General features: G+C 46.7%; 1 protein-coding gene across 1 annotated transcript in view; it reads right to left on the bottom strand.

The window, feature by feature from the left end:
* Positions 1–18029, bottom strand: part of LOC135385423 (membrane metallo-endopeptidase-like 1) — a 214863-nt gene that overhangs the window by 38603 nt on the left and 158231 nt on the right. Inside the window, exons 16-17 of the mRNA XM_064614730.1 lie at positions 16308–16438; positions 14269–14334 (exon numbers count right to left, since the gene is read on the bottom strand). Coding sequence (XP_064470800.1) covers positions 14269–14334; positions 16308–16438 — 197 coding nt within the window. The remainder of the gene's footprint in view (positions 1–14268; positions 14335–16307; positions 16439–18029) is intronic.

Genomic DNA, 18029 nt, shown 5'->3' with positions numbered 1-18029 from the left:
AAAATTATGTGTAATGTGTGAAACTACAATACCTGTGGAGTACGTGGAAATGTGCATTGATACTAGAAGTGGCATGGCTGCTGAAACCAAATATCCAGATCCAGATTTAATAATGACATGGCCATGCGACGTATGCAAGCAACTCATCGTTATCTTTTTTTTTTTAGCGGTTCATTAATGTGTCGCGGCTTGACTGCACTAGTCTTGTGAACCAGCTGAAATGAGATGCGAAGATATCCCTGATAATTACACTTTCACTTTCCGGATTTTTCCGCTTCGCCGCAGCACAGGAACACTGCACAGCACAGCAAGCTGTGGCGGCGTCCGTTGAAACGTCTGGGCTGGCGACTGTCTTGGGGTCATTCCATGGTGCCAAGTAGGAACGTCGTCAGCTTGAACGAGTACTGCGGCAGTTTGACCGAATCTTTACGGAAAAACCGGGTAAGTCGTCTATGTTACAGCATAGCATAGACACCGGTAGCGTTAGATCCTGGCGTTGTAATCAGCGACCATTGAGTGTTCATAAGCGTGCTTTATTAGACGCTGTTCTTGACGAAATGCTCCAAACCGGTGCAGTTCAAAGGTCCCAGAGCCCTTGGTCATTTCCTCTTGTCCTGACTCCGAAACGAGATGGTACGGCTAGGTTATGCGTCGACTACCGTCGACTTAAAGGGGCCGTAAACAGGTACAAAAGGTGCACATTTCTTTGTGTTATATTATTGGAACTTAGGCAGTGAAAACTCCTCGCAATTACTAACGCTCAAAAACAAAAGGCGCTTGCATACGGATGAAATATTCACTGCACTCTTTCGCATTTTAGCTCCGCCCCGCGCTCTAACTTTACGTCATTTTGACGTAGCGCTTTCCCCACCAATTACGGTTGAGTGTTCCACGTACGATTTCATTTCAAATGCGGAATTGGACTAGATGAACGTGAATCCTCTTCTATTCAAAATCTAAACAGTTACGGCCTCAAACTGAGAAAGAAATGCGTTTAATTTAGGTATCATACGCGCACTACGTTTTCTGGGCAGTAGCACGCAGCACACCACGAGCGCGAATGAATATCCGGGACTACAGTTCCGGAATCTTAGGTAGGTGCACTATGGAACATCTTCGTCATCTTCGAATGGTTCCGACAACTGGGCTGCCGTACTTTGGTTTGAGCCACGCGGCATCGCGTCACCAGCTCGCGTGGTACAGTGGATAGCGTGCTGGCTATGTCACGTCGTGACTGGGAGGAACCCGGATTCGAATCGCGTCATGTGATAGCAGCCCAGCTGTTGACGTTTGCGCCAAGCGGAGATGTTGAAGATGTCATGACGTTGAATTTCGGAACCACGGATCGCAAAACATTGTTTCACACAAACAAACTGAGCGCTCCGGCTCACAGCTGATAACGAAGTATGTTTATTGGCTGGTAATTTGAAACGTCATGTGCGCAGCTCGGCCCCCCGATTGGACGGCAAAACGCTACGTGGCCATGTGACGTATGCGTTGTGGAGAGGGGATCGCTGATTACACATCTTTGAAAGCAGTTATACGGGTCAATGAGCTGGCACGAGCCGAACGAAATGTATATTTGGGTATTATGAGCTGAGTTCTTTCATGGGGTATCATTATTTCAGAAATGTTTAGTGGCCTCTTTACGGCCCCTTTAACGCAGTAACTATAAGGGACTCTTACCCCTTCCCGTCCATTGAGTCAATCTTGTATTCTCTGGGCAACGCAACTGTGTTTTCAACGCTTGATTGTAGTAGAGGATTTTTGCAAATCCAAGTTGCCCCGGAGGATGTCCCAAAAACAGCCTTTACGTGTCATAGAGGTTTTTTCGAATTTGTACGAATGCCTTTCGGTCTGTCTAATTCACCCGCCAGTTTCCAGCAGTTGATGGATACAGTGTTGGGAGACGCAAAGTACTAGTTTGCAATGGCATACATGGGTGATGTCGTAGTGTCGTTGCCTTCACTCCCCAATTCAAGTGCCGAATCGGATACTGTGACAGCTGCCTATGCTCCAAATGTGGCGTTGTAGCGAACTTTGAGCACGTCCTAATAGAATGTAAGCTCTACGAAACGGAGAGGCGGCAACTCTGTGCTCAGCTGAGTGGCGCTAGCCCACAGACGTTCAACCTGGCTGCAATTCTTGGCCCATGTCAGAGCCATGTCCAACACCGTCGAGGACTTCTGATGTTCTTGGAGTTCCTCTTGGCTACCGGCTTGCTCCAGACGCTGTAGGGTCCTCCCCTGCATCTCAAGGACCATTGGCGCTTCTTTCATGTGCTTCTTCCTTTTGTGCGACGTATAGCGTTGCGCAACCAGAGGACGGGAGTTCAAGAGTTGTACTTGCACATAACTTCATTTTCATACTTCACATCTCATGCTTCTCGTGTAATGGGGTAGGGTACTGCTCTCAAGCGGTGAATCACCCCAGGCCATAGTCATGATTTAGTTGTTGTTGTTGTTGTCGTAGTGTTTTCTAGAAATTTTCAGGAACACTTGGAACACCTGTAAATCGTCCTTGCAAGGATGAACGAAGCGGGCATAACGATCAACCACCGCAAGGTGCAGCTGGCAGCGTCTAGGATCAGCCTTCTCGGCTTTGTGGTGGACGGAGGTACCATTCGTCCTCACGACGACAAGGTTAAGGCGATCACGGAGTCTCCGGTTCCCGGTAACGTCAAAGCCTTGCAGCGCTCCCTAGGTATGGTTGGTTTTTACAGACAATTCATTCCTAATTGTGCCGTGCTAGCGCAGCCGCTTAACCAGCTGTTGCGCAAAAACACGCGCTGGAATTGGGGAGAAGAGCTGGAACGATCATTTCGAGCTCTATCACAAGCAATCGCTGATACGGCTAGGCTTTATCTGCCCAATCTTAACAAACCATTTGTTGTGCAAACAGATGCTAGCGATTATGGTGTTGGCGCAGTTCTCTTGCAGCAGCATGACGCTACTCTTTGTCCAGTGGCTTTTGCAAGTCGCACGCTGAATCCGGCAGAACGGAACTACTCCGTCACGGAAAAGGAGTGCTTGGCAATCATCTTCGCTTTCAGGAAGTTCGACCTCTACCTGGACGGCAGTACTTTCATTGTCCAGACTGACCACCAGGCACTTCCTTGGCTGCAGCGGCTCCATAACCCGTCTGGACGACTTGCCAGGTGGGCCTTCACGCTACAAGGCTACTCCTTCCACGTGGAGTACAGGCGGGGCTCAACGAACATAGTAGCAGACGCGCTCTCCCGCGCGCCTCTACCGGAGGGGGAAGAGGAAGGCACCGAGACGCCTTCTCAACTTCTGGCAGCAGCACAGGTGGCACGAGACGTATATTCGTCTTGGGCACGGTCGTGAGCAGAGAGCAGCTCCTAGACGCTCAGAGAGCGGACGGCCTTTGTCAGCGGGTGTCGCAGTGAATAACTGAGCAAGACTCGGCGGACACCGGAACGACTGACGGGCGGCACGACTCCTATCTGCTGGGCGAGGATGGCATCCTGTTCAGATACATACCCCAGGCGGATGAGGACGGCGGCTCATCCCCGTTCAGAGTCGTGGTGCCAGGGAAGTCGCGTAGGTCTTTCATACGTTACTTTCACGACTCGGCCTCGGCACGTCACAGCAGCAGCAGGAAAACTTATGAAAAGTTGTGTCGTGTTGCGCCATGGTCAGGAATGAGGCAGGATGTAACAAAGTGTGTTCGTACTTGTCCCGTATGCCAGAGAGCAAAACCTCGTGGTGGTTTACCCCCAGGGCGCTTACAGCTTGTTCAGAGCAATAGACCCTGGCAGATAGTTGCTTGTGATGTTATGGGACCATTTCCCCGTAGTCCTAGAGGTAACCAGTATTTATTCGTGGTTACTGATCATTCCACGAAATGGGTTGAGCTGCTTCCTCTCAGGACACTGACATCCCAAGGAGTATGGGAAAGACTACTCGACACCTTTTGCCGGGTGGGGTTTCCCGCACCGCTGATCACCGACAACGCAACCTACTTTACAAGTAAGGTGTTCTCAGATTCTTGCGCTGTCTTAACCATTCAGCATAAGAAGACTTCCCCGTATCACCCTCAGGCTAACATTACCGAACGTGTTAATCGGAACCTGAAAATGATGTTGGTTGCTTTTACTAGTCAGGACCACCGTGATTGGGATCTTCGCCTGGCTGAACTGGCGTTAGATACACGGACGACTGATCTACAGGCTTCACCCCGGCGTTCCTGAACTTGGGACGAGAGGCCCCTTTTCCAGTGGAAAATGCTCTGGGCCTCTGGGATGGTGCAACTCGGCCTCCTTACTCAAGGTTTGCTGAGGACCTCCGGAGTCGACTGGACGTTGCAGCTCGGACGGCTCGACAGAATCTGGACGTCGCAAGGGTGGACCAGGCTCGCCCGTACAACCGTGTACGAGGGAACCTCACCTACAGCGTTGGTGACCTCGTCCTTCGACGGACTCACCCGCTAAGTGATGCGTCACGAGGCTTTGCAGCTTCACTTGCAGACAGGTGGGATGGCCCCTTCGAGGTAAGTGCGTGCTCCTCCGGCCTCACTTACAGACTTCGCCGCTGCGACACCGGCGAAGAGACTGGGCCAGTTCACATCTCGGACCTGAAGTCTCACTACCTCCGAGACCCGGATGGAGAGGAGCCCGATTTGCAACCTGCCTCCTTCCAGAACCTGGACCCGGATCCCGTTCCCGGACCTGCGTCAAGCCGCTACGACTTGCTATCGCTTGCTCCATCGCTAAACATAGTGCTTGTGATTTAGTGCTTTATTAGTGTGATTTCTGTTGCACAGTTTTCCGCTGTTTGTTCTAGGGAGTGCCCTTCCGGTGCTCACGGCTTGGGGATGCCCTCTTACCGTGTTCCCGTCTCTCTCGCAGTTTCAATGCCACGTTCGTCCCTACCCTCGCACCGCCCGGTTTCCCTTTCCCGTTCACGCGGAGACCCACCATGGAACTCTGGACCCCCGGACTGCGCAGCTCACTCCTCACTTCAACACCGCTCCGTGGCCACCTGGACGGTCGTGGCCAATGGCCTGCCTGTAGCATGAACGTCACGGTCCCGACGGAGCACCTTGCCCCGACCGCTGCGGGGAGAAGACCCGTCACGGACTTCTCCCCTGCCCCGTTCAGGGGTCTCACACTAACAGACAGGCACCCCTCGGACCCCCTCCAACCTCTGACCGCCAAGGAGAGGCGGATTCTCTGTCCGCAGTGTCAAGTGCCCGAGGTGCACAGGGGGACCCACCGCAGAGGCGCCCTGCACCAAGCCCGCCTCGGAGCAACCCGCACAGTGTCCGACGTTGCCACCGCCATCGCTACATTACGCCGCCTTCGTCCCGAACTGCTGGTGGAGTCCGCAAATGCCAGGCCGCCCACAACACAATCGGTTCCTCCGGTACCCGACGACGCCATTCTCGACATCACCGACGATCTCATGGCCCTTTAAGGGGGAGGAGTGTGGTCGGGCACCACGAAGCTTTCTACACAAGCCCCTGGATGGCGCTTCAGCAAGTGTATCACCCTTTGCCACCGATAAGGGGTGCGTTGCCTCGAACAAGATAAAAGGCAGGGTGCGACAGGGCAAGGTTACCTTTTTTGGGAGATGCTCGCCCTGACGAGGTACACTTTGTGGCGGAGAAGGTGAATAAACCTTGTATGTTTGATTGAATCTGTTGTTGTGCTGCTTGTTCCTTCGTGCGCGGAACAGACGGGCTGACGTCCCGGGGTTGTGGGAACTGAGGTTTTCACACTGTATACTTGTAAAATGCAATGCCCATAACGCCTTTATTTTTTTTCTTCTTTCGTTTTGTCCTGCTCTTGAGTTCTCAAAGGCCATGTGTGCCCTCATGTAAGTATCTTGTTTGTCATTGTATCTGATGCTTGCTCACTCGACAATGCATAATTTCGGCAAATACGTTCATCAGGAATCTGCCGCTACAGTTGTCAACCATGCCTAATTCTTACGTACGTACCTACAGTGTGTATACGATACCATGTCGTCGCCAAGTGCGACTCGTTCACACGATTATTTGTAATGCCCTTAAAGCAACTTAATTATTGTTCCTGGAACGTCAAACGCCAGTCATTCGAGAGAGAGATATGTGGGTAGTGTGAGACTTCGCAAGCAGCAAGTGGTGCAGCGGTTACGATACGAGAGTGAAGTCTCGCAATTAAGCAAGCAATTGACTTACTTGATCAAAGATGACTTCAATTCCAACAAAAATATCGTTCGTATGTAAGCGTAGCACAGCTCGGTTGCTAATAGGTGACGTTCATGGTGCTCTTCGCCAGATAGCCGCGGCCAGCAACTCGACAGCATAAGTGCACGAATCCTAAGCGCGCATGCAGGAGGTATCAACGTGTTTGCAAACGCGCATTTGCAAACTATCTCACAAATAGAAAAACACTAAAATCAAAGAGCCTACGTCGATCGAGCAGACGCTTCCTGCCACCATCGCTCGTCTACATTCCCGTATGCTCCGCAGAGAGGGAGGGATGCTTTGAAGAACACTGATACCACTTACGTCAGCGGTATAGACCGCCTAAACCGATTCCGTCATAAAAATGGTGGCATCCATGTGTGTTTCGGGATGGTGAATTTACGATTATTTAAAATATCGGCCGATTTTCGAGAAATGAAGAGTGACTTTAGACACAGTTCGATATGGGCTTCCAGAATATCGTTACAGTTTCAATAAGTCAACGCACCCTCGGAGCTGACCTTTAAACGGACCGAAAAGTGAAAAATAACCCCCATATTTTTGCCCACTATCGTGCACAACATCGTTGTTTGATAACGCACAGCAAGCATTACTTCTCAATTCGGCATATTTTTTCCGTATAAATATTTTGAAGATTGCCGGAACATGGACGTTGCTGCCAACAAACGGCGAAAAAGAGCAACTTTGGTTTCGGGTCCAGGGCTCCCAGGGATTGGTCAACCCTTACCACGTGAGAGTTAATTTTGTAGAGAACAAAGTTGACGCACATTATCTTACAGCTAAATGCCATTTTAAAAATGACGCTCACTTCCAAAGTTTCTACATTGATAAAGCATTAATAAAGCATTCAGCTACTTCGCCGCTACGAGCTACGACCCGCCGCGCCATCTGCAAGGCCATCTATGTGTTATGGCGTTTATTGTCTACTTCGTGGGTGGTTGTGTTGGTCGCGCGAAGCAGAAAATGGAAGCGAATGACATGTCTGTGGCTGCTGTGTCACGTATTAGAGGGACCTACATATGCCTGGTGTAGTTTTGGTGTTCGGGGATGCAAAAATCATCTTCGGTCATCTTCGACGACGGGCATGTTCTAGCTCAAGATTCCTCAGGAGAGTGCGCGAAAACGAATGTGGTTCGAAGCACTCGGCTATTAGATACAGCAGTCGTCTCGTGTGTGCTGAGCTCATTTTGCTGCCGATGACTACGAAGATGCCGTAGGAGGCGAATTGCGAAGACGTCCGAAGCAAACTGCCGTTCAGTAACCAGTGATTTTGCTTCACCGAGGTGACGAGTTCAACACAACGTCTTAGGTATGTACAGGTGTCACACATGTATAAATTATAATATAACGGTGACGTATTCTATATAACTTAAGCTATCCTACTTATCCCGTACTGAACATTATCAACATCAACAAATTTAATTTTAGGGGCCTTCCAGTGTTGAAGTGGCGCCAGACTGCTTTGTGTGTGTGTAAACCAGGGACTCAAGTTGATATGGCAGAAATAGCTGAAAACATGTATGCAAAGTCCACAGATGGAAGCACTAGATCTTTTACGTGTTGCAGACTTTGTGACATTTTTGGTGTCTTTGGACAGGTGCAGAACATTAGTATGACGTCAACAGTAGGAGAAGAAACCGATGAGAACTACTAGACTGTTTGATGGGTAGAGGGATACTTCCTGTTGAGGTAGACTAAGGAACGCTAATTAATTTATTTTCTAGAGATGCATCCTCTACGCTTGAATTCCCAGTGAAACAGCGGAAGTTCATTGTCTTTGAAGCCCCACTACTGGAATTTTTCAAAGTGTGTCACAGCTGCAGTGAGTCATGCAATGTTACCACATCATATTGGTCCTAAATTTGCAGAGTTCCCCTATCTCGGACACAACTGTCATTTCTCTTTATTGCTCTCCCGATCCTACCTTCTCAGAGATTAATGAGGTTCTCCATGCATTGCATTGACACTGCCTTTTTCTACTCATGCTTTCAGTTTCATGTTGTGTTGAATAAATCTTCAATTGAGAGTTTGCCGCCATCACGCTTGTCTACTGTGTTTGCCCCTCATCTATATTGATGTGCTATAACGGTATAGCACATCAACATGCCAACAACCTACCAACAACAACCAAACAACCTTGCCTAGCCCTACTTTTCGATGGAAACTACATGTGGTGACATCCACATATATAAAATTTTAGTCGACGTAGATTTGCTGTTTTTGTACAACCTTCATTGTACATTTCTTTTGTCTCACTTCGCACACGTGAAGAAAAGTTCTCATCTTCATCAAGATGACAGGTCATTGTTGGATCTATCTGCAGCATTATTGTTCCTGTAATCTTTTCATCAACACAGAATACAAAAGTGCACAAATGGTAAAATATAACTTTCTTCTTAAAAGAGAAAGACAAAACTGTTTATACTTCTCTTGTTTATTTTGTTGCCGGTTTTACAACTCTATCAAGCATGTCAAAACATCAGAGGGCAGGGAGTCCTGCTCTGTTTCCTAAATCACTGGACAGTAAAAAAAGAAGGCTATACTTTGAGTTGTGACAAAATGTTGCTTCTGCTCTTACATTATATTTCAATTAAATGTTACGATGCGTTTGTCGTGTACACTGAAGCCAGTTTCAATTTGCAGGGCTGTCAAAAGTACATTACAAAAGTACATCTCAATTACAGTAACAGAGAACTTACACAATAAATTATTTAGCCATTTGGAATATTATTGCCCACACCAATGCTGCATGGTTAACTTTGAACTCAGATTAAGGGTTGCAATACTTGAACTCAGCCCTGAAGTCCATCTTTACGAATGTTAGTTGGTGATATGATAATGAATCAGTTACTTGTACTCCTTTTAGCAAAACAGAGTTAATTAAGTGTTAAATCCCAATCTCAGTTCAAATATTAATTGGCATATGGAAATCTGGCCAATAAGAAGTATATTAAAAGGTTATGAACACAGTTCAGCTGGGTGACACTGATGAGAATTATCTTATTTACTCCTTATATATACAAGACATGAGTATAATCTACAAATACAGATATGCCCCCAGGTTACTTAACCATCCAGGAACAAACTAATAATTATAATATGCTGTGACTGCAAAGAAAAAGCAATGAGAAAAACTTGCAGCAAGCAAGAAATGAAAATTTGCTGACATCAATATATACAGATGAAAGATGTTCAATATGTCTCATGTTCATATTTCTACAAGTCCGCACACTGATGGGGAAATCGTCCCTAATGCATGCACGACGCAGGCAGGAAGAATACTTTCTATTGTACTTTCTCAGAGCACCCCATATCCTCCTTGTGAATAGCCGACAGGTGATATGACGGAATTTCCTGCAGAAATAAGGGTTTTCCGTCCAGTTTGCCGTTCAAGTAGTGCGTAAAGACCGCACGGCGCTTCCGCGTATGTTGCCATGCTCTTCAGTTTCTCGGATGTATGTAAAAGACACTTGCAGTACTTCTGTGTCCAGGCACAGTATTTCGAAATATTCGTTAGTTGTGATGCAATTGTCTCTGCTTTTCACACGCATTCTCTACTTCTCGGCAGGAAAAGCACTGGTGCGTGATATCCATCGGTTTGCATTTCCCACATGAACACCTGCACGACGAAAAAACGGCACTTGTTTCGGCTTACACAAGTGTTTCTCCTGATACATGTAAATTTCACAAACCCGTCCGTGTTCACGGCGCGGTGAGCTACTGGTGAGGACGAATGTGACTCCGGTAAATCTCTGGACGAGGAATCTTCTGCTGCGAAGAACACACTTTCCAGCACGCTATCGCATGAACAGAAGTTGTGTGAGCGATAGTTCTCGAATGCGGAATTCCAGCGCACTCATGTTCAAGAAAGAAGTTAGACATTCTCGACGTAGAAAGTGGCCACAAATGCTAATGTCATTTTCGTTTTCGCCGGATTAGCGACCGGAAGCGCGCGTATTACATGCGTCCTCGACAGATGGCGCGGGGTGATGCAATTGTTGACAGACTGCTCGGTTTCCTACTAGGTCCCTGGACATACAATCATGGAAAATTCGATTACAGAAAAACTACAGCGATTTCAGCGGAGTTCTTTGATATTTGAACTTTTGAAGATTCAAGCTTTTCGTCTGAACATAAAGTTTCGATAGGTTTATATTCACTTTTCGGTCCCTTTAAGCCCCTGACGAGGAACTGTGGAATTTGCTCAACGTTCGTGCAGGCGAGCCTTGATCGAGTGATCGATGATGGAAAAGTCCAGCAGGACGGGAAGTGCTAGGGAAATTCTCAAACGTCGGCACAGGACGCATTCTAATCTCCCTGTCCCCCACTCATTCCTGCTATCCTCTCTTCGTCTGTCCACATCTGTACGCCGCTCATAGCCACAGTTGCTTCGCGGCGCTAACACGCACTAAAAAAAAAAACTCTCAAACCCTGGCAAATTTCACTCTAGTACCACGTCGATAGAATTGAGTATCTGGTGCCGTAAGACCCCCTCAGCTTTACGAAACTCTGTGTCGAACAATGCACTAATGCGAATGGGCTGATGGAGACTTTCCCGTTGGCCAAGCGTAGATGTGTGCTCCGACTGACTGTCAACCGTTAAAAATGTATGTTCATATCCATGCGCGTTAAGCGTCATCATGTCTCGGTTTGGTTTCATTTGCAACGAACGATAGAAACATTTGGGTCTTCCTTATCTGCACAATCTCTGCAATGAGAGAACGGAGACAAAAAAAAAAAACCTTTCAGACGTCTCCATACCGTCTGTTGAAGGTCCGACGGATGCAGTAACGCCATCATCAATTGCAGTCATTTTCTTGCATTTCCCAGCGACAACAGGCGCGCCGTCTTCACTTTCTGATTGATTTGGCTCCAGTATTCAGGGGCGTGGCCCTTTTTCATTTCTTTTTTTGCATGAATACATTTTAAAATCGACACTGATGTAGGGTGGCATCCTGGAAAGCCGAGCGACACTAAAACTGCCACTTTCGTCAGTCAAACTGTCAATCAGAGATTACGATGCCAACAGGTGGGGGCACCCAACAAGGCCCCACCAACCACCATGCGGAATGATATCTTTCACTTTCCTGATTTGTTGAAAATGGGAGGCGTACGCCACTTTGTGAAAATTTGATTTGCAATAGCAAGGCGTATACAGCCCTCTCTCTCCTCAAATCAGAAGCGACAACTGTATCAATCGACACCGTAGTTGGCGCAGAGCGTGTTTGCTGCGAAACCGGATGTCGTTTTGGCAGCAAACCGGAAGCGGTGCAGAAAGGCATGCATCTGCAGGTATTTAGCTTCTGGGTGTAATAGGTGTAATATTGTTTTTCTAGGCTTCGTAATTCGATTTACAATTTGTTGTTCAAGACTTCTTCTTGATATCGTGTGGAGTGTTAATAAAAAGCGCACTGTTTTCGGATATGGGCGAGTAGACGTACCGCCATCAAGATACCTCTACCCACTGTTACGGCATTTGAAGAATTGTAGCAATCAGACGCCAACGCGGAGGTACACATAACGTTCTGCTCTACACTGTTAAAAATGAACTTCACAGCATAGCACGCTCCTAGCCAACCATCATCACGAATGTCAACGTTTTCGTCCCTCATTTGTTGAAAACAGGAGGCGGAGCCTATTTTGTAGCCATAATGCCCGTAGGACAAATCATGAGCGAGTACGTTGTCATTGGAGATGGTGGTTGGCTAGCAGCGTGCTATATCTGGTGAAGATACGGACCTATCACATTAATCTATACAAAAGGTGTCACAGCCAACAAGTTAAAATCGCCGTTTGGAGCCGACTCAGTCGGCGGGCTAGCTTGGTAGAGTTCATATCCCCTTTAAGCGGATTATGCGTGAGAGGAGGTCAATCACTTTCGGAGAGCTGGGAAAGGATACAGGAGCTTTTCGGCGAGTTGGATATGGCCGAAAACGACTATAACAGGAAAGGTGTGACCGCGAACATCTTCTCGCATTGTGGGGGAGTTCCGAATGTCTCACAGTGGATTCGCTTAGTCAACCATAGATGGAGAACTATAAATGATGTAGGAATATGACACATGCAAGTAGTATACGACGACCAATCATGTGGTACTGTCGGGGATCGGAACCGTAGCTGAACCCGAACCGAAAACCGGTAAAATCGGTGACTTTTTACTGAACCGGAACTGAACCGAAACAAATCTGAAGCGGTTACCGCGGTTACAGGTTCTGGAACAGAACCTGTTCAGGAGGGATTCCTTCTTCGGAAAGCCAGTCCCATCCCCAAGAACACACACGGTCCTCAGGATGTCCCCACAGTATCATCCTGTCCTCGTCCTTCAAGGTGTATCCCCAGAACATCCTGAGGATGACACTCGCGGACAGTTCGTGAAGAGTCATTCAGGTACGTTCTGTGCCCGTCCCTGTGGGTAGATAGTGGGACGAGAAATATTACTTTGTTTAGTTTACCAGCTCAAACTCCCGAAACACTTTTTTTTTCCGGCCGATGCTTGGACCCGATCGACATTCTTCTGAAATAAAGGGTGGCCCAGCATAAAATTATCTGCCTCCGAAAAGGATGATTGTCTATGGTACATGGAGCATTTCTCGTGAGGCCGACAACGGCAAGCATAATCACCATCACCACCACCACCACCTCGTGGAAAGGATAGAAACGCGCGATTCTGTCCTACTGCTTGTGACTTGCAAAGGCCCCACTTGAATTTCTCAACCAGAATGAGTAAGAAACATAGACTTTGCAGTGATGTAGAGCTAATACTTCAATTAATTCTTCGCTTTTAGTAGTTTTCCTCGCGTAATCGAAACAAACATGGACAGCTCACCCTTTGTTTTGTGTCGCAGACGAGCATGGCTCTCGAATGTACGGAGAGTCGCGTGGAAGCAATAAACAGTATCTGTTTCAGCTTCGGAAGAGAATGTTGTTTCCGGGAAGGTTTTTCCTAATACCTTTCGTAGTGCGTCTGCGCTTATTGTCCATTATGTACTAGAAAGCAAGTCATGCTTCATTCTGGCAGTTAACCAAGATGCATGGAGTCAGAGTCAGTATGCAACTGTTCTCTGTGCAATAAATAAATAAAAAAAAACATTGATATGGGTTCTCCGACGGCTTGGGGGGTGTTTTATAAGTGCGTATACTGAAAAAGGGATATGAATATAAAAAAAAATTGCATCCTAGAAATGCTCTAGCAGTATTCTCAAGTGGTCCTTACGTAGGATCTGTGGATGATCTGAGGATGCCATAGGGACGCTATATAGTGCCAAAATGACTGGTTGAGGATGATTTGAGGATCAGATTCACCGTCCTGCGGATGTCACCCCCGTCCATGCATGATGCTCTTAGGATATCCCTGGGATGACAGTGTGTTGTTGGGGATTGCGCTTATCTTACAAACCATGTAGCGCAGCTTCAATGTTTCCACAACGCTCTGAAAATCTTCTTTTGTGAAAAAACAACCAATCAATCAGTCGACCAATTCTCTAGACGACTGAAAAAAATTCAATTTTTGTTTTGTATCGACCGTGAAGATAAGAAGAGGAAGATCAGAAGAAATGCGTGCGCACATTGAAAAACACTGGTGGATCGCGCAACCTAGCCGACGTAATCGCATTGGTTGGATACGGACGTACCGGATTCATCTACACAAAAGGTGTCACAGTCAACAAGTTAAAATCGCCGTTTGGTGCCGACACAGTCGGCAGGCTCGTTTGGTTACACACCCCGAGAGTTCACAGCCCCTTTAAGTGACAGATGTATGCAAAACCCGCACGAGCCGGCTCTTTGCCTGGCTAACCTTTCCTTTTTTTCGAATAAACATATCCACCCCACACCAATAAAATGCACATTTCGACCTAGCAGTGCGGCTAAAAAATGACAATTTATCGACAATGATAGAGGGCTGGTATTTCTCCTTGATTGGAAAGTAAGTGCCCGCCGGGCTCTTATTACGTTTCTGATATTGCGCTTCATCCATCATGCGTTATGTAGGTTACACGGAATATGCTGTTCGTATTCTGCGAAGGATCCAATGCGGCATTGAGCGTATATACGTACCTTGAAGGCGGCATTGACTCCACCGTTGTCAGCTATATTCTCCGCTACCGTGTTCTCTCCATTCAGCTATGGGATGGAAAAGTATTTCGTCTTACAAAAGTGACTAACCAACTAATTAACTAACTGAGGAAATAGTAAGCTTGACGCGCACAAATATGTGTCTTACCATTCAACAAGAATTCAAAGAAACAACATTCTAGGCCTATTACACCCATAAACTGCCATAAAATACATACATACATCATAAGCTATCGCAATGACTGCTTCAGGTACTCTTACTTTGTTCAGGTTATTAATGAATGGAATGAATTACCATACAGTATTGTCGCGTCCAGAACGGTATGCACTTTTGTTGCAAAGCTACAATCATAGTTGTGTAATCTGTGAATTACCCTCTTAGCCAGGTATAATGTATATATCTTGATGTCGTGTGTTTGTCTTTTGTTCTTGATGATACATGTTTCTCGATGTGTTCACTCCTACAATGACGTCCCGAGGACATTAGTAGTATCTGCAAATAAATAAATCAACCGTGTGGTTCTACGGGAGCTAAACAAGTAGTCCTTTTTTTTGGCGGTACTCCTTAAAAGGAAAAGGTGTGTGAAATTACGATACCCATGCGGCCATGCCCCATTTTCGGAATGGCTTGAGGAAATTAGCAGTAAATTTACTTAGTGTGTTAAGGCGGGTTGCTTGGAAACTATTCTATTCTTGGAAACTATAATACTGAAGGTGAGCAGGGGGCTAGGGACGATGAACAGCGCACATAGGGGATCAAGCTTTGTTGAGCTGCGAACGCGAGCGCCACAAAGAGGGAAATGTAGGGTGGTTGTTCAACTTTGAAAATTTCCTCGCGGAGGAAAACGTTTGGACATTGTGAGAACACGAGAGCGCGAAATGTTAGTGTGGATGTGTGTTATTTTCAAGCTCAGGTAACGGGGTATGCGAAGCACAAAATCATATGTAATCTGACCAGATTCGAGGCAGACTTCATTGCACAAGCATCCATGCAACTTTCGAATGTTACCGTTCGGATGGAAAGTTGCGACGTAGCGGAATAATTATATCAGCGTGGGACGGATACGTGTAATGTTTTGTCGCTGGAAAAGCGGAACTTGGATATTTTGACGCGCAAATCTACAGCGCAATTCAGTTTACGGAAGCACCTCTAAAAATTACTCTCGTGTAGCACAAAATTATTCTATGCGCTATGAGTGAGACGCGGCCCGATTTGCTAGCTTGACAAATGGGCAAAGTTTAAGTTTGCCTCTTAATCGGTTCTGGAATAGCGTCCATGTCTTGGAGTGGCTGATGTATTTCTAGAATGTATGGAGGTAAAAGAAAACTCTCGTCACAGGTATGTAGGTTATGATTATTCGGTAATAACGCACAAAATTTTTTTGTAGAACCCTAACACGAAGCGACACTAGAAACAAAGGACGTAGACAAAGACGAGTCGCTTGTTGTAGGACACCCTGCTGCCCAAAACTAAAATTTATGAATCCGGCTTTCGCTTTTACGGCTCAGATACGAGTTATAGGTCCGTGAATGGTTTGTGTTCCATGCATCACAGACATATCTGCGTGCCTACATAAGAAGAATACACACAACCTCGGAGGAACAACCATAACCATTTGCCTCATAAATCAGTGTTATGTTCTCTTTTTCTGTTTCGTCCCACTGCTATTATTATTATTTTTTTTTTACTGCCGTGTTGGCGCTGCCAAGCAACTGTGGCTATGAGCGGCGTACAGATGGAGACAGGTCAGTAGGAAGGAGTGGGGATTAGTATGCGTCCTCAGACGACTTCGGGGCAACTGTGCCGACATTAGTCTGGAAAGTCTACCGGAAAACCCAGGGAAAACCCCCGACAGCACAGCCGGTGCGGGGATTCGGACCCGCGTCATCTCCCAGTCTCGGCGCGGAAAGCTGCCATCCTATGCCACGGGAACTGGTACTGCTGTGATTGCAGGTAGGAAATACTGCTCAAGAAATCAGTTTTAATAATAAAAGTATTTTAAGTCAAGGCGCGCACATACCTTGAAGCCTGTTGTGGGATCAGTTATGTTGTTGTACATGTCAACAAAACACTGAGCTTTTTTCTTGTATTCAGCATCCGTTTCGGGGCTCCACCAGTTCACCGGTATTCCAGTAGCATCGTATTCCCTCCCTTTCAAACGAAAAGGGGAATTCATTGAAGCAGCAAAAGGATGCCCGTATGGGAACAAATGGGAATTGCGACGCATCAGAAATAGGGAAGTATCAATGGTGCACAACTGAAAAGCCGGACCTGTGCATTGTTTCCGTACCCTCACTGCTCGTACGATAACGAAACGATTGCTCAGCTGTATGTTTAGTTAGCCTTCTTGTTTTTATCTTAGCATCCGTCTAGCGGTACGCCCGCTTGCCTGTATCTTGAGCAATTAGTCACAAAAATACAGATAGTGATGCGATTTTTGGAGCTGACGCATAAGGACACAAGGAGACGGGAGTTAGACGCATACAAGTTTCCACACTAACAACATTTGTTCGATCACAGGGATACTCAAGAACAAAAGTGTTGTATACCTATGTTTGTCTAAGAAAGAACTGGTAAGATAATGATGCTCGCGCTGCGTAGCCAGTCACAGGTGTTGACGTGGCCTTTCCCAAGCAGCGCGCGAAAATCAAGCGACCTGATCAGAAACTCAGCCCAAGCATAAAGTATGACCTTCCAATTACCTCAGTTTGAAGAAGGTAGAGACAAGTGGCAGTCGTACCGAATTCGAATGGAAGCGTACTTTAACACCAAGCAAATGGTGTTAAAGAAGACGTAGAGAAGCGAGCGTTATTGGTTGCAGCGTTATGCACGTCAACAATTGAGGTATTGCAAGGCAAATGCTCACCCAGTGAAGTCAAAACGTTGACGTATAAAGAAGTACTGCAATACCTGAATAAGTATTATAGCCCGAAACATAATGAAATTAGTGAAAGCTTCAAGTTTTTCAGTAGACGCCAACAATATGGAGAAACTGCGGCAAATTTCATTGCCGAAATTCGCAAGATTGCAGCAAATTGCAATTTCGGAGCGACGCTGGACCGCATAGTATGTGGAATATGTATGTGCAGCAGATGTGCAGCAGTTCCTTCTGAGCAAAAAAGACTTAACCTTAAAGGATGCTGAAAACACTGTAATGGCGGCTGAATCCGCCTTCCAGAATGCCCAAGAAATTGCAAAAGAAAAAAAAACGGGAATTTTCGTGAACGCCGTCAAGGCAGAAAACAAGTGGCACTAGACCACAACTTAACGACCGAGCAGACTCGTGTGGAAGATGTGGTGCGACTACGCATCGCAATTTTGAGTGCTCATTCAAATCGGCTAGTGACGCTTGCGGAGTGCAAGGTCATTTAGCAACGAAATGTCGTAAGAAAACTGCACGGTACAGAAGAAAACATGCAAAACCTAGGGGTCTGGCAATATCTGCAATGGAAGAAGATACGGAAGATTGTGCGTTACAACTGTTTTCTGTACGACCATTATCAGCCGTTGACATGGTCCCGCTGGTAAAAAGGAAACTTTTCTGGGAAGGCGTGCCTTTAGTTATGGAAGTAAACACGGGCTCACCAGTTTCGGTCATCTCACAGAAAATCTACGAGAAACATCGTCTAAGTTTGCCACGGTTGCGGAAATCCTTTGTACGCTTGTCATGCTATGCTGGGGTATTGCCCGTGCTAGGCGAACTAGTGCTCAAGCTGTCCTATTTGGGGAAGACAGTGACCGC

This window comes from Ornithodoros turicata, chromosome 1, assembly GCF_037126465.1.
Source record: "Ornithodoros turicata isolate Travis chromosome 1, ASM3712646v1, whole genome shotgun sequence".
NCBI classification, from domain to species: Eukaryota; Metazoa; Arthropoda; class Arachnida; order Ixodida; family Argasidae; genus Ornithodoros; species Ornithodoros turicata.
The sequence above is the reverse complement of the archived record's forward strand: the minus strand, read 5'-3'. Positions and strand labels throughout refer to the sequence as shown.